Source organism: Liolophura sinensis, chromosome 7 (assembly GCF_032854445.1).
Source record: "Liolophura sinensis isolate JHLJ2023 chromosome 7, CUHK_Ljap_v2, whole genome shotgun sequence".
Taxonomy (NCBI): domain Eukaryota; kingdom Metazoa; phylum Mollusca; class Polyplacophora; order Chitonida; family Chitonidae; genus Liolophura; species Liolophura sinensis.
The window spans coordinates 36,346,056-36,369,432 of record NC_088301.1 but is presented as its reverse complement, the minus strand read 5'-3'; the positions used below and the strand labels follow the sequence as shown (position 1 = coordinate 36,369,432).

At 36.7% G+C, this 23,377-nt stretch overlaps 2 protein-coding genes across 2 annotated transcripts in view; one reads left to right on the top strand and one right to left on the bottom strand.

The window, feature by feature from the left end:
- LOC135471869 (uncharacterized) overlaps window positions 1–23,377 on the top strand; it is an 82,531-nt gene that overhangs the window by 29,464 nt on the left and 29,690 nt on the right. The gene's annotated exons all lie outside the window — the stretch shown is intronic.
- LOC135471856 (maltase-glucoamylase-like) overlaps window positions 1–23,377 on the bottom strand; it is a 70,653-nt gene that overhangs the window by 29,252 nt on the left and 18,024 nt on the right. Inside the window, exons 9-33 of the mRNA XM_064751259.1 lie at window positions 22,260–22,376; window positions 21,381–21,507; window positions 20,629–20,782; window positions 19,660–19,793; window positions 19,275–19,309; window positions 18,855–18,971; window positions 18,408–18,556; window positions 18,075–18,159; window positions 17,750–17,806; window positions 17,012–17,142; window positions 15,944–16,032; window positions 14,227–14,276; window positions 13,524–13,685; window positions 12,685–12,743; window positions 12,018–12,179; window positions 10,121–10,277; window positions 9,304–9,455; window positions 8,861–9,035; window positions 5,157–5,253; window positions 4,590–4,702; window positions 4,106–4,231; window positions 3,439–3,570; window positions 2,142–2,297; window positions 1,234–1,353; window positions 764–890 (exon numbers count right to left, since the gene is read on the bottom strand). Of these exons, the coding sequence (XP_064607329.1) occupies window positions 764–890; window positions 1,234–1,353; window positions 2,142–2,297; window positions 3,439–3,570; window positions 4,106–4,231; window positions 4,590–4,702; window positions 5,157–5,253; window positions 8,861–9,035; window positions 9,304–9,455; window positions 10,121–10,277; window positions 12,018–12,179; window positions 12,685–12,743; window positions 13,524–13,685; window positions 14,227–14,276; window positions 15,944–16,032; window positions 17,012–17,142; window positions 17,750–17,806; window positions 18,075–18,159; window positions 18,408–18,556; window positions 18,855–18,971; window positions 19,275–19,309; window positions 19,660–19,793; window positions 20,629–20,782; window positions 21,381–21,507; window positions 22,260–22,376 (2,983 nt within the window). The remainder of the gene's footprint in view (window positions 1–763; window positions 891–1,233; window positions 1,354–2,141; window positions 2,298–3,438; window positions 3,571–4,105; window positions 4,232–4,589; window positions 4,703–5,156; window positions 5,254–8,860; window positions 9,036–9,303; window positions 9,456–10,120; window positions 10,278–12,017; window positions 12,180–12,684; window positions 12,744–13,523; window positions 13,686–14,226; window positions 14,277–15,943; window positions 16,033–17,011; window positions 17,143–17,749; window positions 17,807–18,074; window positions 18,160–18,407; window positions 18,557–18,854; window positions 18,972–19,274; window positions 19,310–19,659; window positions 19,794–20,628; window positions 20,783–21,380; window positions 21,508–22,259; window positions 22,377–23,377) is intronic.

Here is a 23,377-nt window from a genome sequence, read left to right as displayed (position 1 = left end):
AACATAAAAATTAACATTGTGGCTTATATCTCTGGTGCTGAGTTTTAAAGTTTCATGTAGGAAATCACTGTCATATCCCAGGTAACTGACAAATGACACCTGACCAAGGTGCAGCCAATCCACCTGAAATGGCCTTTGACCCATGACCTCAGCTAGTTAAGGAGAAAGCAGGTTGTGACTGAGTGGTTAAGGTCATTCCTTTGTCAATTAATATTTATAATAAGTGTCTATTGGGTTCAATCCCATTCTTTGACCAGGAATTTTCAAGATTTCCCTATTTGCATCATTCTCAGGGCCTTAGAGGCTAATAATAATTTTCAAGGTTAGCCTATTTGCATCATTCTCAGGGCCTTAGAGGCTAATAATAATTTTCAAGATTTCCCTATTTGCATCATTTTCAGGGCCTTAGAGGCAATTGGCTCTCTTATGTTGTCATACATGAAATTTACTGGAGATCAACTGCCTTCCACCAATATAACATGTCAAACATAAAAAAGTTTGCCAGAATAACACGTAAAAGGTTTACTTTGGGCAGTCTAGTTTCCTCCATCCATTATACACCATCCAAGCCATCCTATAAGTGAAACATTGTTATAAAATATGGCACTGAAGAACATTGATTAAAAAAAAATCAATTGTCTTGGGCATTCCAATTTCACAAATCCGTCATTTATTGCCCACTGATCGATGATGTATAACAACTAATTAATTGGGATGAGGTAATTTCATACTTTTTGTCTCTAAACTCTCTAGCATTATTTACTTGTTTTGTATGGTGGCTTGTCCCATTTGCTGTCATTGCACTTCAAACTCCAGTAGGGCTTATCTTTTTCAGGCCAATTAAAAGGCCTTTCTTCATTGGTCCCAAAGTTGGCAGGCTCATTCATATCCTAGAAAATGAAATACTATTAAGCCTTGAAGAGCAATCGATGTAAAAGCAATAGAAAACTGTAGGCATGCATTTTCTTCCTGATTCAAGACTATTGTTAACATCCACATGTATTACCAATAAGTCTCTTGTGCAAATGATTAAAAAAAAATATCCACATAATATAATTTTACCAAAACAAAAAGGACCCAGTTAAGACTTAGACGGTTGAATACACTTCGAAAACTCTGCATGTGATCTGTCAAGCCTTAATGAATTTAATTGCAAGCTCTGTGGTTTTAGATTAAGACACATGCAATAATGTTTACCAGCAAATTTAATATTTGAGATGACTTCATACTTACAATCCACAATCCATCAAAAGTCAAGTTGTTATTATAGTGGTTGACAATAAGCGCCTTCCAGATCTGCTTTGTTTCGTTCTTGAAGAAATCTGGAAAGACTGTTTTACCTTTGGGCCACACCTGAAATCATATTGTCATTTCATAAACAATGGAACAAAATGAGTTCATCCTTTGTTCACCCTGAAAGGCACATTGTTTTGTGTATATAAGAAAATGCAAAAACTAAATAAACTGACCAAGCCAGCACAGCAGCAAGTAATTAATAAATGGTTTAAAACTACTCTGACTTATGTAATATATTACCCACTAGATCTCAGATCTGTATCATTCTTCCTGGCTTAGCTTTCAGGAATACAGATCTGTACTCTTCCATTTACTATCCTGGAACTCAGGCCTCCGTCAAAGCTGTACAGCACCACAAACATAATGTAATCCTTCACCTGTAATCCTTCAGTAATTCTTACTTAATATCACCCAGTTATTCGTGAATAATAAAAGAGCATAATGTCACAATTAACACAAATGTAGGCCTATCTGTTACGTCAGCAGGAAGCCAAACATCACTAACCGCCATTTTCAATTTGAGTCAGCCACACTCGGTGTCATCAGGGAAAAGATAAACTTGTGGAATGATTTTGAATGAAACCAATGAGAAATACACCATCTAAAGGGGTCTTCACTTTAATTTGTGTGTTGGAAATGAACTATAATCAATTATATTGTGAAAAAAAAGATGATCTTAATTTTGGAAGCTATAAGCTGGGAACCTGGCCAACCGATCTCAGATCTATTCACCCGCTTACATATCCTGTTAAAAAAAATTCTGTTAAAGACATGTATACATTTTGTTTAATTTTTGTGTATGTTTATATTAAAAATACACCATCATCCAACAGATGAAAACTTACATATCCCAGGAGAGCCCCGTAAGGGTCTGAGCTGTTTTCTGGTGCCACAAAAGGGTTGTTGTCGTCATCAAACTCTGGCCACTTTATGTTTGCATCTTGAGCAGCCATGTCATCATAGGGGGCATAACCAGTGACATTACTTATCAAGGCAGGGTCCTGCAAAATGCAAGTTGGGAGATGCTTGAGATTAATTAATTAACAAATAACACTGTGCTAACCAGTTCCCTGGCCGTGTAGCTCACTATAATTATAGAGGTCAGAAATCCTAAAATCACGGTATGCATTATCAGCCAGCTTGCAGACTTTGAGATTCTCTGTATTAAAGGAGGAGAAAACATAAAAAAAGAATGTGAAAAGTTAGTAATAAATGTGGTCTTCTATACTGTTTTTCATTTTTCTATATAGAGAAAAAGGCACTTATAAAACAATTTTTGTACCATATATAAGAGCCAAATGATAAACTCATGACATGAAATAGTAAGGGCAGGGTTCAAAATGCACTTTTGCATCTATTTTTGAGGCAGGACAGCCAGATCTGCTGCACAGCAATGAGCATGCACATACAAAAAATCAAATCAATAACTTCATATCCAGTTGACATTCTGTTACCAAGTATGTTCCTTGCATAATTTAAAAAATCAGTGCACGTAAAAAATTCATTTTCCTGTTTCAAAACCCAGGTGCATAGTGTGCATGCAAGTTCTTTTCTTGAATTCGAACCCTGAAGGAGAATCCACTGATGAACCCATTTGGCTCAGTAGTTTTATACGGAAGTCAGCATGCCAAATTCAGACCAAAGAAAATGGATTCGTTTTTGTTGGTGTTCCTTCTTAAGCCAAGATAATCAACTTTCTCCACATTTTAGCATGGTATAAGAATTGGTTCTCAAGATTTTTAGTGAGGGATGGAGGGGGCTACAATAACACCCTTTTCCACTTGTCAGCTTGACATGTTGAAGAGGGTATGAAAAAGGGTGAAAAAAGTCAGGTCAACAGCGTTACCAATATGCAGGTTTCGTAATACAAACTTTTTACAACAGTGACGTCCCTTTGTGACATGACGTTGTCACTTTACAGCAAAGTGGGGTGGCATATAGACTAGAGAATAAATTAACCCTATAAATTTTACTGATCTTCTGAAATTAGTTGTTGGATGGGATTGGTTTCTCAATATTGCAAATATAACAATATTTTGCTGGCAGTTTCACCTAATCAGAAATAATATAACAAGTAGTCCTGCCACGTCATAGGACAACATCTCATCTGAAGAAATGTTGTATTACAAAAGTGTAACTGACCAGTATGATGATTATCCTCATCCCACCACCCTGAAGTTCTTTGAAGTATTTGTCCAAGTTGGCAAAGTTTGTTTCATCAATGGTGAAGTCTTTCCTTTCATCCATGTGATCAATGTCCGCATATTGCACGTCCTGTACAAAAAAAAAAAGCTTATTGACCAATATCATACTTTCAACCATTTGTCTAATAGTGATGTCTTGGATTCATTCTCTAGGACAGTATTATCCTTACTGCATACCTGGGTAATGCATAAATTCTAGTGCTGTGATACAGCTGAGATTACTTGTCAGTTTCAAAAATGACTATTTCTTGATTATCACTGGCAATAAACATCAACACCCTCCAAATCATAAAATGTAATATCATTTTATCATAGTCACACAGTTGAGAAAAACGAAATATAAACCAAATAAATCAGCAAATACAAATTCAGCACCTAGGCATGGACATTAGGGTAGTTTTACAATATTACAGTGTTTTCACACAATACAAACCACTTTAAATACTATACTGTTGAATACAGATTCAACAATTTATTATCAAGGGAGAAATTTGTTCAAATTAAATCTATTCATTATTACATTACTGAGTAAACTGTGAGACATTAATTGAAAACTTAGTTTTCATCACAAGTTTTGGAAACAAATTTGTTCTTCATTATCTTACCAGTGGAATTTTGGCTGAGACTGTTCTCTCTACAGCAGCCCTTAAATTGTCGATGTGATTGTAACCATAGCGACATAGCTGGAACCCTAATGACCAGTAGGGTGGCATCATGGGTCTACCGATCAACTGGAACATAATGGAACATAAATAAATATCATAAATTTTTGACAATCAAAGTCAAAATATTAAAACATGTGTGCATATTCATAAAGAATGTGGAAATAAGTATGTCCTATACCAAACAGTATTTTTACATGGACCAACTGTTTGTGTCAGGACAAAACTGCTAAATATATACCATTGTGATTTTTATTTTAATACCAGCTGTGACATTTGCCAATGTGTTCTCCACCAAGTTAGAAATTATTTCTAGGCTTGTTAAGAAATCCTTGTGTGAAAATTTTTTAGTCATATCACTTTTACTAATAACCAATTAATGGTTAACACTTGACCTGATCATTGAAAGGAATAAGGGATGTTTCACCTCTGTATATTGCTGAATGACATTCTCTGGGTGGGGTCCCATGAACACAAAGAAATCCAAGATGCCTCCAATGGTCCTGTATGTTAGCATTGGAAGTGGGGAGAAGGAGTAATCTGAAATAACAAAAGATTATTATTATGTAAATACCATAACACAAAGCCCAGGAGCGTCCGATGACAGACATAAACATGGGAGGTATCATACAGGTTCATTTCTTTCATATCAAATAACTCCTAGGCAGCAGAGCACTGGGGTTTTTTTTTTGGGGGGGGGGGGGGGGGGGCGAAGTGGGGAGGGGGTTCACTCAGTTGTTAATTCTATTAAGCTAGTTCTCACCACAAATGAAAACAAACCAACATGGAATAAGTGAAAACTTCCTGAGTATGAAAACTTCCAGGGCCACACTTATTTCATAAAATCATCTCTGTAATACAGCCATATGTCTCAATCTCTCTGACAAATGTGTGAGGTCAATGCATGTATAAGGCAGCCAGATTGGCACCAAGGACATACGTGTGCATGTTTGGTCATTTGAAGGCAGGATCGCCAAACCACTGATCTTCTCACCTTGGGCATTGCTGTTAAGAAGCAGAACACCATGAGCATTGTTTTCATCTTCCACGCACGTGTAAAACGGATGTACTCCATACAAGTTATAATTGTCCTGCAAATAACAAACATGATATTTTGATGCCAGTGTATACTCTCTCAGCAATAGGTTAGGTTACCTTTCCACTGTAAAATGATACTTCGGAAATAAGGAAGGCTGTTTTCTTCAGTATTTATTATGGTCAGAAAAATAAAAATTCAATATTCTTGACGGGGTTTTTTCTACAGTAGTAACCATGATGAAAAAATTTCATAATAAATTAAGTATTTGGCAAATCTGTATTGACTTTTTTCATGAGAAACATAGATTGCCAGTATCAAATGTTGTAATCATGAAATAATGTGCCAAGAATAGTTTTCAACATAAGCTGGGTCATTCCTTTATTTGGGGTAAACCAGTAAGAGTCAAAGTCATTATGCATCGTTTCATACATGTGTATTCCATTGTTTGTTCAAACTGAAGGTACAAGTTCCGGGTTTTCATTTAGAATTGGAGGAGGAGGTCAGAGTTCAAAAGTAGGCAGCTGAATTGAAAGTAATTATGCCACAATTACTATTGATTTAAACAGTAAGAATAATCAAAGTAGGCGGCTACAGGGACGCCACAGACACCCTGCAAGTTAGTCAACAATTACCATGACAGTATAATAACTGTATATAACAATTTAGCTGGGATTTTCCTACTGCACTCTCCACAGATGGGATACATTGAACATGTGCTTTATTCCATAACCACGAAAAAAAATTGAAAAATGATTGTTCACTAGGGATCCATGCAATATGTCCACATGCTTTTGGACAGATCATTTATTTTATGATGCGATTTGCAAATAGTTAAAAAGTGAGTTAAATATGATTATGTGAGAGCTGATAGTGCAACAAAAATTGACAGCTACACAGGGATGGCTTGACAGTTTGGATTGCCTTTCAGTATATTGGTAAATAAAAAAACTTTTAGCCACCAATGACATGACACATTCTGTACTGACATGACTTTTACATGATATTACTTTTCAGTCTGTCTGTCCTACTAAACTGTATCATCACTAAATCCACCAACATCTCACAAAGGTCTAGGAATGCTAAAACCGAATATCGTGAATATGCTTTTGTCAAACATTTTGGCATGAAAGGTCAAGGGATGCCAGAGTCCCAATATCATGAATATGTTTTGTCAGACATTTTGGCATGAAAGGTCTAGGAATGCTAAAACCCAATATTGTGAATATGCTTTTGTCAAACATTTTGGTATGAAAGGTCTAGGGATGCCAGAGTCCCAATATCATGAATATGCTTTTGTCAAACATTTTGGCATGAAAGGTCTAGGGATGCCAGAGTCCCAATATCATGAATATGCTTTTGTCAGACAGTCTGGCATGAAAGGTCTAGGGATGCCAGAGTCCCAATATTGTGAATACGCTTTTGTCAAACATTTTGGTATGAAAGGTCTAGGGATGCCAGAGTCCCAATATCATGAATATGCTTTTGTCAAACATTTTGGCATGAAAGGTCTAGGGATGCCAGAGTCCCAATATCATGAATATGCTTTTGTCAAACATTTTGGCATGAAAGGTCTAGGGATGCCAGAGTCCCAATATCGTGAATATGCTTTTGTCAAACATTTTGGTATGAAAGGTCTAGGGATGCCAGAGTCCCAATATCATGAATATGCTTTTGTCAAACATTTTGGTATGAAAGGTCTAGGGATGCCAGAGTCCCAATATCATGAATATGCTTTTGTCAGACATTTTGGCATGAAAGGTCTAGGGATGCCAGAGTCCCAATATCGTGAATATGCTTTTGTCATACAGTCTGGCATGAAAGGTCTAGGGATTCGAGAGTCCCAATATCATAAATATGCTTTTGTCAGACATTTTGGTATGAAAGGTCTAGGGATTGCAGAGTCCCAATATCATGAATATGCTTTTGTCAGACATTTTGGCATGAAAGGTCTAGGGATGCCAGAGTCCCAATATCATGGATATGCTTTTGTCAGACATTTTGGCATGAAAGGTATAAGGATGCCAGAGTCCGAATATCATGGATATGCTCTTGTCAGACAGTTTGGCGTGAAAAGTTTAGGGATGCGTGAGTCCCAATGTCATGGATATGCTTTTGTCAGACAGTCTGGCATGAAAGGTCTAGGGATGCGTGAGTCCCAATGTCATGGATATGCTTTTGTCAAACATTTTGGCATGAAAGGTCTAGGGATGCCAGAGTCCCAATATCATGAATATGCTTTTGTCAGACATTTTGGCATGAAAGGTCTAGGGATGCCAGAGTCCCAATATTGTGAATATGCTTTTGTCAAACATTTTGGCATGAAAGGTCTAGGGATGCCAGAGTCCCAATATCGTGAATATGCTTTTGTCAAACATTTTGGTATGAAAGGTCTAGGGATGCCAGAGTCCCAATATCATGAATATGCTTTTGTCAGACATTTTGGCATGAAAGGTCTAGGGATGCCAGAGTCCCAATATCATGAATATGCTTTTGTCAGACAGTCTGGCATGAAAGGTCTAGGGATTCCAGAGTCCCAATATCATAAATATGCTTTTGTCAGACATTTTGGCATGAAAGGTCTAGGGATGCCAGAGTCCCAATATCATGAATATGCTTTTGTCAGACAGTCTGGCATAAAAGGTCTAGGGATGCCAGAGTCCCAATATCATGGATATGCTTTTGTCAGACATTTTGGCATGAAAGGTATAAGGATGCCAGAGTCCGAATATCATGGATATGCTCTTGTCAGACAGTTTGGCGTGAAAGGTATAAGGATGCCAGAGTCCGAATATCATGGATATGCTTTTGTCAGACAGTCTGGCATGAAAGGTCTAGGGATGCGTGAGTCCCAATGTCATGGATATGCTTTTGTCAAACATTTTGGCATGAAAGGTCTAGGGATGCCAGAGTCCCAATATCGTGAATATGCTTTTGTCAAACATTTTGGTATGAAAGGTCTAGGGATGCCAGAGTCCCAATATCATAAATATGCTTTTGTCAGACATTTTGGCATGAAAGGTCTAGGGATGCCAGAGTCCCAATATCATGAATATGCTTTTGTCAGACAGTCTGGCATGAAAGGTCTAGGGATGCCAGAGTCCCAATATCATAAATATGCTTTTGTCAGACATTTTGGCATGAAAGGTCTAGGGATGCCAGAGTCCCAATATCGTGAATATGCTTTTGTCAGACATTTTGGCATGAAAGGTATAAGGATGCCAGAGTCCGAATATCATGGATATGCTCTTGTCAGACAGTTTGGCGTGAAAGGTCTAGGGATGCGTGAGTCCCAATGTCATGGATATGCTTTTGTCAGACAGTCTGGCATGAAAGGTCTAGGGATGCGTGAGTCCCAATGTCATGGATATGCTTTTGTCAGACAGTCTGGCATGAAAGGTCTAGGGATGCGTGAGTCCCAATATCCTTATATATTATAGCCTTGCTACACACATGTTCTAGCCCATATCCGTGTATTTTTTTTATTTATTTCATTCGTGTTTTACGCCATACTCCAGAACATTTCACTTATACAACGGCAGCCAGCATTATGGTGGGAGGAATTATTCCCTGAAAAGTAAATATCTTAGGAAAGATCAAGCAGATAAATGTCACAACAGTGCTCTGGTAGTGTTGTAGTGCACGCAGGATAAACCACTTACTCCCCATCCTGGTGGCTGATCTCGTGAAAATAATCCCCAACGTCTGAAGAATAGATCATGGCGAAAAGACTTGTGACGATTTTCACCCATTCCATAGATATTTCTGGATGGAAGACGAGTGGCTATTTGCAGAAACTGTTCAGCAAATGTAAGTCCACCAACAGAGGTGTCCCAGCTGGATTGCAAAACAAAAAATTATTGAAAATATTGCAAAGAATATCCCACATCATTAAGTCATTTCTAACAATGAACATGACAACATATTCATTTATACATACATATATTGACATCTTAATGACATATTCTACACTTTTTTGTTGCTTTTTTTTTTTAAATAAGTCAGCCATCCTGAAATTTACAATTAAATAAAAAATCAAAATAAAATATTTCTAACAACTGTTATTAAAACACTTCTAGTTTTAAAATAAAAAGACCATAATTACATCTTTCTGCCTGTACTTCTGCGAATGATCTCAAAGCTGAATGGATTATGACTGGTGACTTTAAAGTTATAACGCTTGTTTTCTGCTGGCACATCAGGTAGATTTAGATCGGCTGGGACTTTAAACCTTTCACCGGAATTTTTTGTGTCAAACTACAATGCACAGAAAGAAAGAAAAACAAGGTGCCATTAATCAAGGGTGCAAGGGACTTAAAATAAAGATGAAGCCAAATATGTGACTGTAATTTTTTGTAATGTTACCTACTTTTACATACGGTAAGAATTAAGTCTTTGAATCAGGGCATGTGATACAAACTATACGCTACTAGAAACATGAGGAACTTTATGAGTTCTGTAGAATAAATATCAAAGGGAAGCAGACAAAATTCATTTTCTTACATTACCAATGCATTTCAGTAATGCTGAAATGCTGTTTAAAAGATTTTAAGATATTTGCGTCAAAAAAACCCACTCAGAAATACAGTGAGTTAAGGTCTGCCAGCAAACATGCACGGCATGGGCAGACATCGACATCAAACAGCATTATGGTGGGCGGGAACCCACGGTCATCTGCAGGTTGCTGGCAGATGTTCCCACTTATGACCAGAGAGGAAGTCAGCATGAGCTGGACTTGAACTCACAGTGACCTCATTGGTGAGAGGCTCCTGGGTCATGACGCGGCGCTAGCGCACTAACCAACTGAGCCAGGGAGGCCCCGAACCTTCTTTGAACTCAGAAGCTTTGTACATGTGCAAATACATGTATCTTAAATTCTTCTGAACAGCAGTTTGTGTTGTTCATCAATAGTATCCGCATACCGTAAATCTCATCATATCATTGCTGTACATCTGTACTTCCATGACAATACTGGTGATGTCAGCCCCGAAAATGGAATGATCCCCAACTTTCGTCAGTGTGTATTTTACTCCCATATTTGTCGACACATTACCAGTCAATGTGTAACCATAACTAGAGCTGTAACAAAAGCAAATTTGAATATCATGTCTGACAGCTTTTATTCTGATTGAATGAGGTATCATTTGACAATCAATGCAGACTTTAAGCAACTATACGTTTTAAAGCCCCTATTGGGACTGCTTTACTGCAAGCAAAACCAATACTACAGTTTTACCCAGAGCCCTCTGTAGATATAAGTCTTCCTGTGAAAGGAGATACTGTTCTGTTCAATAAACTGGTTACTTTTAAAGTAGTATAGATTATAACAATGCACTGAAATTCCCATCTCCACTCACTGTTCCTGATCAAAATAATGTCCCAACACAATTTTTGTTCACAACATTACTTTTTAGATTTTAGATGATAGAAGGTTTGCCTTCATGAAGTCACAGAAAAATGAATCTTCGTAAATGACTCCACAACATACTACTAGCTGCGAGACAGTCACAAATAAATGTCATACATAATAAATATTGATTGATTCTACATCAGTTCAGAACTACACATACTTGGACACTGAGGTGACTTAAGAGATGTTTTTTCTTTTCATGAAAAAGGACCTTCTGGATATTTATTATATTTGGGCTGAATGCTGTTATTAAGTGTATTGCCTTTATACATACAGGTACATGAAGGCGGTCAGTTTTTCAGATCAAAAAACAACTTTCGTGACATACTTATGGTCAGTATCTTGTCAATGAGGAGCAATAAAAAAAATTGCATACAGGCTTTTCACTTAGTTGTCTGTATACTTTATAAACATGAGTGATTTTTGATCAAGTACAATATTTTGATTGATTGATTGATTGTTTGACTGATTGACTACTGGTAATGTACCTCACAAACTTCCTGACTCAAAGCCACAACACAAACGGCTTGAGGTGTATTCCGTCACGAAACCTTCTCAGACAGGGGCCTGGTAGTCACAGTGTATGTATGTATATGTATGCTTGGGGTTTAACGTTGTACTTAACAATTATATGGACACCAGCCCAATCAGACCTGTTTCCTTGCCCTAACATCGTAGTGCAGAGCAACAAAGGAGGCAGTAACAAGTAAGATAGTTCCAGTGAGCCATTGCTTTAATTTAAAGGAGAAGAAAACGTAAAAATGATGCCAAAATCAGATGAAAGAGTGTCAAAACTTATTTGCAAATATGGTCTTTAATATTTGTTTGGATTTTTTTTTCAAGAGAATAGTGTATTTGAAAACACTGTTGTATGGTGGGTATTCAGGACCAATTTTTGGTATTTAACGTTGTTGCATAATAATATTCTAAATAAGGATGTGATGCCTGTCTAAAAAATTCATTTGAATGTAAATCTGTTGTTGTATCTGTTGTATCGAAACATATACATTTAACCTAAATTATGATAATATTTATGAACGTATTAAAATTATAAATATGATCCAAATTGAGGTTTAATACATTTGCTAGTTGAAAAGAAGAAATTCTAGTGCAAAAATCCCTGTGTTACATCCTCATTTATGACATTATTAAACAAAGATTATAAATACCAAAATGTGGTCCCAAATACCCACCATAAAAAAATTATTTTTAAGCCTCTTTTTCTCCTTACAGAAAAAAATATTGAAGACCCTGTTTAGGAATAACTTTTCGCACTCTTTCATCTCAACTTTATGTCATTTTTATGTTTTCTCCACCTTTAACCATTTGAGAATAACAATATAAGACTGGTCCAAAACAACTATATATGCATCCCTGACTGACAGACTGGAATGGTCAACAAAATATACCTGAAGTAGCAGGGAGGAACCTGTTTGAAGTTTGGAGATGGGTCCCATACACAGCCCCTACTGAGGCAGGTGTCATTAGCAGCAAGTCTCTTGTCCTCATCAGTGATATCAGATAGACAGTCAACCCTACTGGCTTCAGATTCCTCCACCCTCTTGCCGAAACTAATCATCACAAAACACATGTAAATGGCAGTTCCTCATGCTCCCAACATTCGAAAAGGCATTACTCTATGTCACTCAAAAATATACATACAGCTTTCATTGCTGTTTAAATTCCATTATCGACATCAGATTGCATGTACCTTCACACTACCTCCATACAGAATAATAATAATAATGAAGACGAGGCATGACCCTGTAAATGTAAAAGTTTCCAAAAGGTTTCGATCCACATGCTGGGATCATTATTGATTATTAGATAAGATACTGGTTACATTTACTGCTAATTTTAAGAATGCACATTAACAATTAAGTGATTTTATTTCCAAATATGACTGTGAAAATGTTACTTTTCCTAAACTCTTTCTTAAACGTGCCTTTGACCTGATGCACCCAACTACATGTACGAATGAACATGTATAAATCCAGGTTAAGAGGTGAAACACTTAAAATGATATCCAAAGGTATCTAAATTAATTTAAAGGAAAGATTATCAGAAATTACTCACTCCCACGTGACTTTGAAGTTCTCAGCCAAAGGTAGAAAAAGATCCTGGATCATCAAGACCTACAGTAAATATACACACGTACATAATAATCCAAGCTTGTGCAAGTTTCAGGACTTATAAAGGGATGATTGGTACAGCCTAGATAAACACATACATGTCCTAATGATATATTGCTATGATTTTTCTTTATTATTAGCTACAACATAATAATTTTGCACAACATTTTGTCAAAGTTGAACAAATGTCTAAATTTATGTACACATTCTAAACATCCCTTGCCTTCTTTATTTTGGTTTCGTAATGTTAACTTCTTCTATCTCATTGCCCTGGCAGCCAACAATCAATGAGACAAATTTTCTAATTAAATTACAGAACAGATGCATTTTACAGTGTACATTTTCAATATTCTTTCAGGTAATGTTCACAAGGGTTTACCACAGTATCATTAAAAACAGAACTGCAACTCTCAGACAGGGTTCAAATCTTATCATCCATTTACCTTGAATTACTTTTTTTAAATACTGAACAGAAGCCACTAAGAACACTTACTTTGAACAAAGAAAATGACTTTAGGTTTGCAAGTGCAGCGAAATCCAATCTAACAAGCTAGTGATATGATACAGACTTTCTCACTTACACACGGGACATAAATCCAGAACTATTTCAGGTTTAAGAAGTATTTTTGAGATAATAAGTTTTGATGTTCTAAGCACGGGCCCAGGTTAAGGACTGTAATGATCCTGACCTGTTTATGTGTAAGTAAAGCTGGAAATATGGTCAACCTATGCTAAGAAGTTTGAAGAAAAAGGGAAAGATGCTGTTCTGTTTTACAGGCTTACCTTTTTATCCTCATGATAGGTGAAGTTCTCATGTGGCGTTTTGTCTTCATTTATGTAAATATTGGCCACCTCATCCACTCCATAAATTTTGATCATGTCAAAATGAAGATTATCAATCTCTGGAACATTTTTTCTCCAAACGTTTGTCAGCTGAACAAAGTTCTGAAAATACAATAAAAAGCATCCCAGAGCTTCAGCAATCACCAGCCATCATCAACTTGAATAAAAGTATTAAAAGAAACTTGCCAAAAATTTCCTAAAAATTTAAGTGTCTCTATAACTTTGTAAAAGAAACACTGTGCTACAGGATTTTGACATAGGTATATTTTTGGAAATTTCCAAAACTCTGCATAGTGTGTCTTCAGCAATGACTGTATGACTGTGTTAGGTGTCCATTCAAAGGAATTTTGGTGATCAAGACAATGTGAAGCTGACCAATCAAACAGCATGGATTTATGCTGACCTGTGCCATTTTGTTTGCAATACCTGACTGACTAGGTCATATGGCGAAACTTTCTGACCATGAAGGAAAAATCCATTTAGTGTGTCTGCAACCAACCAATGAATATTGCCAGCGAAGTTTATTTACAGATGAATAAATACGCACCAAAAACAAGTTTCATCAACTGCTCCTGATTCTTAGAAGATTTTTTTTTCTGGCAAATGCATATGACAATGTATACTTGAAGAAAATAAACCTTACCCTCTTTGCCGCAAACCTGGCGTAGTAATTGTTGCCACTCTCATAGGTGTCTAAGAAGAGAAAATTATAAACCAATGCAATAGGCACCTTAATACACGAATGCTGATTATGATTCATGTGGAATGGGTGTTTAGGTATGTTTACTTAATAATAGAATTAAGACAATGGCTGTGACATATTGTTTTTTTACCAATATTTATAATCTACATATACACCCCTCCATCATTACAGCTGATTGCTGCGAGTTAAATTTGCCATCCGTGTTGTATGACTTTTGTTAGCCACTGACAGCCTGTGGCATGTACATGTAAATCAGCATAATCCTCTCATTGAGAGTTTCTCTCAGGCTTCATTGAATAATTATATGCTAACAAAGCTTCTGAGTTCAAAGAAGGTTCAGGGCCTCTGTGGCTCAGTTGGTTAGGCGCTGGTGCAGCGTAATGATCCAGGAGCCTCTCACCAATGCGGTCGCTCTGAGTTTAAGTCCAGCTTATTCTGGCTTCCTCTCTGGTTGTAGGTGGGAAGGTCTGCCAGCAACCTGCATATTGTCTTCCACCATAATGCTGGCCCCATTGTATAAGTGAAATATTTTTAAGTAGGGTGTAAAACACCAATCAAAATAAATAAATAAATAAATAAATCAAAGAAGGTTCAAAATCTGAGGGTTTCTTTCAAGTTACTGGCTCAAAGCACATGTACTTGTATGTACTGAGGTTTGTATCAAGTGCAGGGTGAAAAATTTGGGGCACATGTATGACTGAGTCATTACTGAAGCCCATGTTGTAAAAAGGTGTGTTATAATGAAGGAGGGGTATATATATGTTCAGTATCCAAATATCAAAACTTGCCTTGGCTATATCTACCTCCGAATTGACAAGGGAGGAGCCTGTCACCTTTGATTTCAACTACGTTTGTTGTGTCATTCTCATACACAAGGACGGGTACTATGGCAAGATTGACTCACAGTCCTATGTTCAGCTCTTGGCTCATATCACAATTTAAAATCATAAAAAAACTTAATTTAATGCATGAAAACTTGTTTGTGGTTCTTCTTTTATCCTTCACGATCTGTACATTACACGATTCAATGCCATGGTCATCTTTGTGATGACTTGTGCATAATTTGAGGAAAGCATTCATATTTTAAATTCTTAAAAATGAGTAATTGAGCTAACATTTTGTAATTTTCCTGTAATTCAGAATGCTCCCACGATTCAAATAAAATGCATTTAAACATTCTCTAATGTTTATGCGTTCAACCAATATTAAGCTTTGCTGCAAAAATAAGTAAAATCTTCTATGAAGTGGTTGTCATGGCATGCTCAACTTGAAATCTCCCTTTTGGAGATGAAGCTACATTAGTTGGCCAATTTTTGTGAAGTCAATTGCAAGCTTCACTTTAATACTAGAATGTATTAAATTCTAAACGACAACTTGTACAGATGATAGGAGTCGCTGCAAAGGTGTTTAATACAAACATACCTGGAAACAAACATTTGATGTGCAGTGAAAAGCATCATAGAGATAACAATTTGTTTATCAAAGCAATCTCTGAAATAGACATGGCTCAAAGGGGACACATTGCCTGTGTGTTGGTCATATGACAAAGACTAAAAGTAATGTACCATACTTTCGTTTCATTTTTTTTTCAAAACTTTGATCTACCAACTTAAAAAATAAATAGAACAAAAGTAATCTATCTAGAGTTAACACATACTTATTTCCTCTCCGTCATCCCACATGATTTCTCCTTCTGCAGATGCGTCCTTGTTGAGAGCAACCAACAAGGTCATTGGGTTCATTCGACTGTATTATCAGGAATAAAGAAACAAAAAACATTTTAATCAGTATCTCTAAACATGTCATTATATCTTCTTCATGCATGTCAAAACAAGGTTTCAATCAAAATGACATGTAAATCTACTGTTAAGGTGAATTATTTTGGAAAGTTTTGCTGTCAAAGATTTCCACAGTGAATTCATTGCCACTGTCTTGTAGTTTCTGAGAATTACACATTCTTTAATGGGTTCCTGAAGCAGCACAGCCCTCAAATCAACATGCCATAAGCCCAGATTGATATATAATGCCATCTTTCAGTTTAATTTTCTTCCTACAATAAATGCCACTAATGAGATTATAATCTACAGTTAACTATTTAACAACATAAAAAAAAAACAACTTGAAAAATCACAAAAGAAACACACAATGGTTTGGGCATGGTAGGTTTTTTTTTATTGTTTATTCCTTAGACAGGATAATCTTGTTTCTACAAGTATTAATCATCAAGAATGCCCAAGCGATAAAGGGTGTGGTGGGAGAAAAATAGAAGTGTACGGATGACGTCGCCGTCAGGTGGCAAATTGTGCCTAGTTACTACAACAACTCTTAGTATTTAAAACTAAAGTAAGCCCCCTCCCACAATTGCAACTTTTCTGTCACAACAACCAATGACATCAGAGGGCCTTCATCAGCTTACAGCTGCACCTATCAATAGAAATCATACTCCTAAGGTTCCTAATGAAGCTCCGTGTCCAGTCATGGTTCAGGGATAACCATATGTTGACCAGTCAGCAGTAACCAGCCCATTAGCTTTGAAGCATACATGGCTGATTGGGAGTTAAGCTACAACTCTAGCCAGATCATCTCCAGTTGAAAATTAAAATCATATTAACAGTATAATCTTATCCTTTAATACATATACATAACAAATACATTTATAGTTTAATACTTTCCCAAAACACACACACGATCATGCTTAAATAAACAGCTGAGAATTGGTTTTTACCTGAAATAGGTGTTATTGGCAGGCTTCTGCATGGGGAGGATATAGCCGCCACGTACATGGAGGGGTATTTTCGAGTCAGGTGTAATATTCAGCTCTAGAGTTTCCTCCCCTTCTTCAGAGTCCATGGCACCCTGAACAAAAATTGAGACTGATTCAATCTAATGTTCCATCACTAAAACATTTCAGTATTTTGAATGAATTACAGTACATTGCATCACTTAAAGAAATAGTAAACATGTAAACTATATGGAAATTAAAGAGTTGGTAATTTACAGTAATAAACACACATGCCGTGTATCAACAATGGGACATCCCCCTCGTGTTATTGTGATTTACATGTTGGCAAAACCAGAGTTCAAGACATGCTGTACTTTTTTCAGATACCACCCTTCACATTTGCCTTATCTCTGATTCTAATACATATGAGGCTCAGTCGTAAATTTTGTTATTTATGGCAAATAACATGCATATAGCGAATCAACAGTGAAACATCTCTCTTGTGTTACTGTGCTTAACATGTACAACCTTACCTCCATTACGCAACATTTTAAAGATACAACTCTTAAAACTGGCCTTAACATTTAGATATTGTTTAATGCCAAGGCTGACCCAGGAGCAGTTACATAAAATGTGTAAAAATCACTACAGTCTTGCAGCAACTTGAAACAGCACTAGTGATGGAAACAGATTATCTGATGTCAATAACTGCAGGAACTCTTCGTAATGCATTGCACTTACTGTGTAAAAGTTATACCACTTTGCCTTTGGTAGATAAAGAGACAGTTTGTTCTGGCCCTGTGTAGAAGAAAATGATTGATTCATATTCATAAAACAAATTACATAAAAGGAGACAGATACTAATAAATCTTTTGTGTTTTAACCTGTAACCAACAAAACAAATCCATTTATTAAGTACATGTTGATTAGATTACATGTATTATGGTACATGGTGTGAGGATGAAAAATGTCTATCAAGCATGGCACAACTTCTTGAAAAATGTCTATCAAGCATGGCACAACTTCTTAATGGCTAAAGATGCTTTTGAAGTAAAATCAAACTCACCATTTCAAGAATCGGAGAAATGAGTAAAGCAGGGCCCCATAGGAACTGCCTATCAATGCCCAAAGCCATTTGATCAGTAGGGAATCTGAAATTGTGCAGTAAATATGTCAGAGAGGACAGAAAGCAAAATCTCATCAGTGAAACTTGATGGTTAGATCATAATAACAGAGTAACTTACTTTAGACTGTACTTTAAGTCACAAGGTTTGAGAGGCAAATGGCAAGGGGGTGTGGTTTACTCCAAGCACTCGGTATCACAGAAATCACAGATGTGGACAATTTTTTAGTATTACATTAAGCAGGAATCATATAAATGAATAAATACAGAGCTTACTCATGGTGCAGTGGTCTAATTACTGTGTGGCCATGGACATGAGCATTGTGGAACAAGGTGTACAGGTAAGGTAGCAGCCAATAGCGAGTCTCCAAAGCTTCCCTTGACGCTTTGATCACATCCTCTTCAAATCTACCTGGATCTTGATCCTGCAGGCGAACAAGATAAAATGAGACGACAAATGTATCATTGATGCAAGAGTGAAATAGCCCTATTTGATATTTTACTGCATATTTAATGGTATTCACATTGCAAATAAACCATTAACAGTTACTGACTTCTGCACCTGATATAATATTTTGTTAATATTTTCCAAATGTAAGGTTGAATGATGGGGTAGGGTAGATTTGGAGGGGGGGAGGTTAGATGTTCAAGGATATAAAGTGTCTCAATAATTATTTATCCTACCCTTCAAGATGTGTCGATCACATTTTGTAATGAACTTACTTTATAACCTTTGCCATTGTGGTTCCTGGAGAAAGTGTAGAAGGCCCCCAGCTGCATCCACCGCTTACACATCTCTGGGGTTGTGTCACCAAAGAAACCACAGATATCTGCTCCAATCTGGTGAAGAAAAAAGTCAAATAAATAAATTAATCAACTTAATAAAAAAAATACATGTACTTACTGCATATCTCAGAATTCTCTGAAAAGATGTACTTTCACAGCTTTTGAACATGTCCTAACATGTTGTCAGCTGAGATGTAGTGAGATTTCTAAAGGTTACAGTTGAAATACACACCGGCACAGCTTTCATTCCCAAGTGAAAAAAAAATCCCTAAAGACAACAAGCGGTGTCTATTAAAACCACAACATGCTGTTTTTTTATTGTAAATTCATGTTTTTAAAGATACATCTAATACTTACATATGGTATTCCAAACAAGTTAAACTCCAACATTCCTAAAAAAATAAGGAAAGCTCATACATGTGGATATGCATATTTTACAATAGAATATTTGCCAGATTTCAAAGTTATCACATACATATATTTAACAGAGATTTAAATCATATACAAATGGGATTAGGACTAAGAGTAAATTCAGTTTTGTTCTACTGTATACAATTTGCAACATTTATATTTTGATTCTATTCTAAAAAATTCCCCTTTTACTGACTGATTAAAAGATATTCATATCACTACTGCATGTATAAGCCATACGGGAAATAGATCACCAAAGAAATGTGAAGTAACCAGAAACTATCCCTGTCATATAATATGTTATTTGCAAGTTCAGTGATGCGTTACATACCAATGATAGAATGGTGAAGATCTGGCCACTGAGATTCATTATCTCCCAGCCAATGACCAGCATATTTCCCAGAGCCAGCATACGTAGATCGACTGATCACAATTCCTCGCTTTCCCGTGGCATCCTTCACTGCCCTGAAACAGATGATTTCAAGAGGTCAGAATAATCATGAAACTCTCAAAGTGCAGAATAGACCGACTGGCTTTTCCAGTTCAATGATTAGACACAGAGGCAGGTAAATATCTGAAATTGTCGAAAATAGGCCTCAATGTTTAATTTATTTGAACTGAAAATAGGCCTCAATGTTTAATTTATTTGAACTGAAAATAGGCCTCAATGTTTAATTTATTTGAACTGAAAATAGACCTCAATGTTTAATTTATTTGAACTGAAAATAGACCTCAATGTTTTCTTTAATTAAATTTGAAATTCTCCAAAATCAAATAATTTCTTTTGGAATGAGCATCTATCCATAGTTACGTATATCACACTGTTTTCTGACAGCCTGTTTTTAAGGGGCTGTATATCGCTTTGTACTTTTCATTATGCGTTCGGAAGTTTATTCAATCTGCATGCTACAGAGAACATCTAGACAAGGTTATCCATGCCAATATCTAAGGTAAAAATAAAAAACCTCAGGTTCTTAAAAATCTTCTAATCTAGATAACATACTAAAGGGCCTCATTTTTGGAAAATATTTCTCTACAAAGTCACTCCGGGCGTACGTGGGAAGGTATTCCAGCAACCTGCGGATGGTCGTGGGTTTTCCCCAGGTTTTGCCCGATTTCCTCCCACCATAATGCTGACTGCCATCGTGTAAGTGAAATATTCTTGAGTATGGCATAAAACACCAATCAAATAAATAAATAAATAAATCTCTACAAAGTCATTTACGTGTAAAAATGCCTTCCTGGTATTAACGTGGATATTGACAGGAGGTATTCTCCTGTATCATTGGTCTTCACTTACTGTAATGTTGAACTAGTCTGACTCCATCCATACAGACTGTGAACATCGTAGTGACGATACATCTCACTCTCTCCCTGAACTGTGTTCATGCAAATTGTCTTGTCTGACAGTTTGATCTCAGGTTTCCCAGGTTCATCATGGACAAATGCACACACTGGAAATTCCAAATCCAAACTTCTTTTAATGACTTAATAAAATGCTGTTGAATTTCAGAAATTTTACCACACAAATGCATTCTTTCTGAAAGAGTTTTTCACCGGATTTTTTTTAGGTTTAAATGAAAAGGTAGTTATCAAGTCTATCACTAATCTGTGAACTATGCTCCACCAGAGAAAACACATGATTTATGCAGACTACATACAAGCAGCATAGAAACTACTGGCTATCTATTGCCAGGACACCAGGTGTCTTTGGTTAAGTTGTGGAAGCATGGAATGTGTTTCAAATGTTCTTTATTGGACACCTTCTTCCTCCCCCATCCTCCCTCCCCACAAAAAAAAATCAAAACTGTCAAAATATAAAGCAGATTGTGATATAGAAACATTACTGGTGCATTTCATCATGTAAGGTGCAATGAACTGGATAGCACCAACCCTGCTTGCTCTTGTTGTAGAACACAGTTTACAGAGTTTCTTTAATTTTTCAATTTTGTCTCCCAAACCCCCAGAGATAAGACACTTAAATTCATTCTTGAAAACTACAGTGTCTGTGGCTTTGATTTCAGTTCAAAATCAACAATTTCTATGTCTCACTTGGCCTATATGGGGGCTCATCAAAGGAGTTGTTCCCACACTTGAGGCTCCAGTAGGGTTTCACTTCTTCAGGCCAGTTCCAAGGCCTCTCCTGATTGGTTCCAAAGTTGGCAGGTTCATTCATGTCCTGAAGAAGACCAACCATGCTAATGATTTATCAGGTCAGCATATAAGCTAGCACAAAGGTAGATGTAGGGGTTTTGGATTTATTTTTTGTTTGATGCCATGCTAAAGAAGTTTTCACTTGGCAGTCGGTTCAAACTCGCTGTCACAAAGACCTCATTGTCGGCAACACCCATTGAAGAGTGAGAGCGAGGAATCCACAAATATGGAGGTTCAGTACTGATGTGTGTAATTTAAACAATCACCTATGACATGTCCTATAACATAGTAAAGGATTACTTTAATGTACAAAGGCTTTAACACTGATATTATGTTGACTGATCCAAAACTGTACTTAATGGAAAGGTTCCTCAGCAACCTGTGGATGGTCGTGGACTTCCCCCAGACTCTGTACCGTTTCCTTCCACTATAATGCCTGCTGTCATCATACAAGTGAAATATTCTTGAGTACGGCATAAAACACCAATCAAACAAATAAATAAATAAAAACTGTTGAATGACTGACTTTCTTGTATAAACCAGGTGTACACATTTCCAATATTACACAATTTGTAAAGCTCATTTCTACGTGTACATGAAAATATACACAAATTAATTTCAATAACATACTGAAACAACAAAGTTCATATAAATCCCACTGGGGAATAATTCTGAAAAAGTTAATGACACTGTTTACAATTTGGTTCAAAATTAGTATTCTTACTATAAAATTTCCAAATTTATATGTAAAAAAGCGAGATAAACAAGACTGCTTACAATCCATAGGCCATCAAAAGACAAATTCTTGTGATGAGCCACTATCAGTTCTCTCCAGGCATCATTTGTGGACTTTTTGAAAAAGTCAGGGAAAACAACTTTCCCAACAGGCCAAACCTATCAAATCAAACAAAATACATGCCAAATGTAAAAAGACAGAAAGGGAAATCAAACTTCCATTACTGCCAGTGTGTCATGGATAAATTTTTTGGGTCAAATTCAGTACTTTTTTTTGTGTTTTATTATATTTTTCACAAAAGCATCAAACTGCATTTTATACCAGAGAGATTGGAGGATCAAAGATATCTTCACCTGTTCAAACCAAAGGCCTGACAAAACATGAAGGCAGCAAACGTCAGCTTTAACATGAAGCTCATTACCTAACGCAGTGAAGTTTTAGCTGTAAGGAGCAGCTCTATAATTTGCTGTCTGTCTGTCTGTCTGTCAGCCGGTCAAATTATTGACATCTTAAATTTTAATTCACTTAATGAGGAGCCTGAATAGCAGAAGACATGGCCTTTCAAGTTACACATTATACATACTGGCCCACCCATTTTCCATCCTCCTAACCACCTTCCTCCTATGATCTAAAACTAACACAATGCCACCTCCCACTGTCACCACTCGGTCACCAATATGCAGTTTTCGAGTTACGTCATTACGACAACAGAGTGACATCCTATTGCAAAATGATGTCGCCACTTTACGGCACGGTAGGGCTAACTGCCTATCTTATAACATGGCACTGATCGTGTTTAGATCCAAGTACCGGGATAACATCATTATTTTTGCCATATTGGGAACCCAAATCCATCCAAAAACATGATTCAGAAAATCAGTCCAATGCTTTTTAATTAGTACCCTATATTCTATATACGACCCCATGTTAAAATTACCAGATTGGCCCTACTGTGCCGTAAAGCGACGACGTTATGTCACAAAGGGACGTCACTCTGTTGTCGTAATGTCATATCTCGAAACCTGCGTATTACAGTGTTTCCACTCACAGCTACAGTGTCATCACTCAACTTCATCATTCATAGTCACTCTACTCAGTGTGACCACTCACAGTGGAACAAATCAGTGTCACCGCTCCGACTGTGTCCACTCACAGAGTC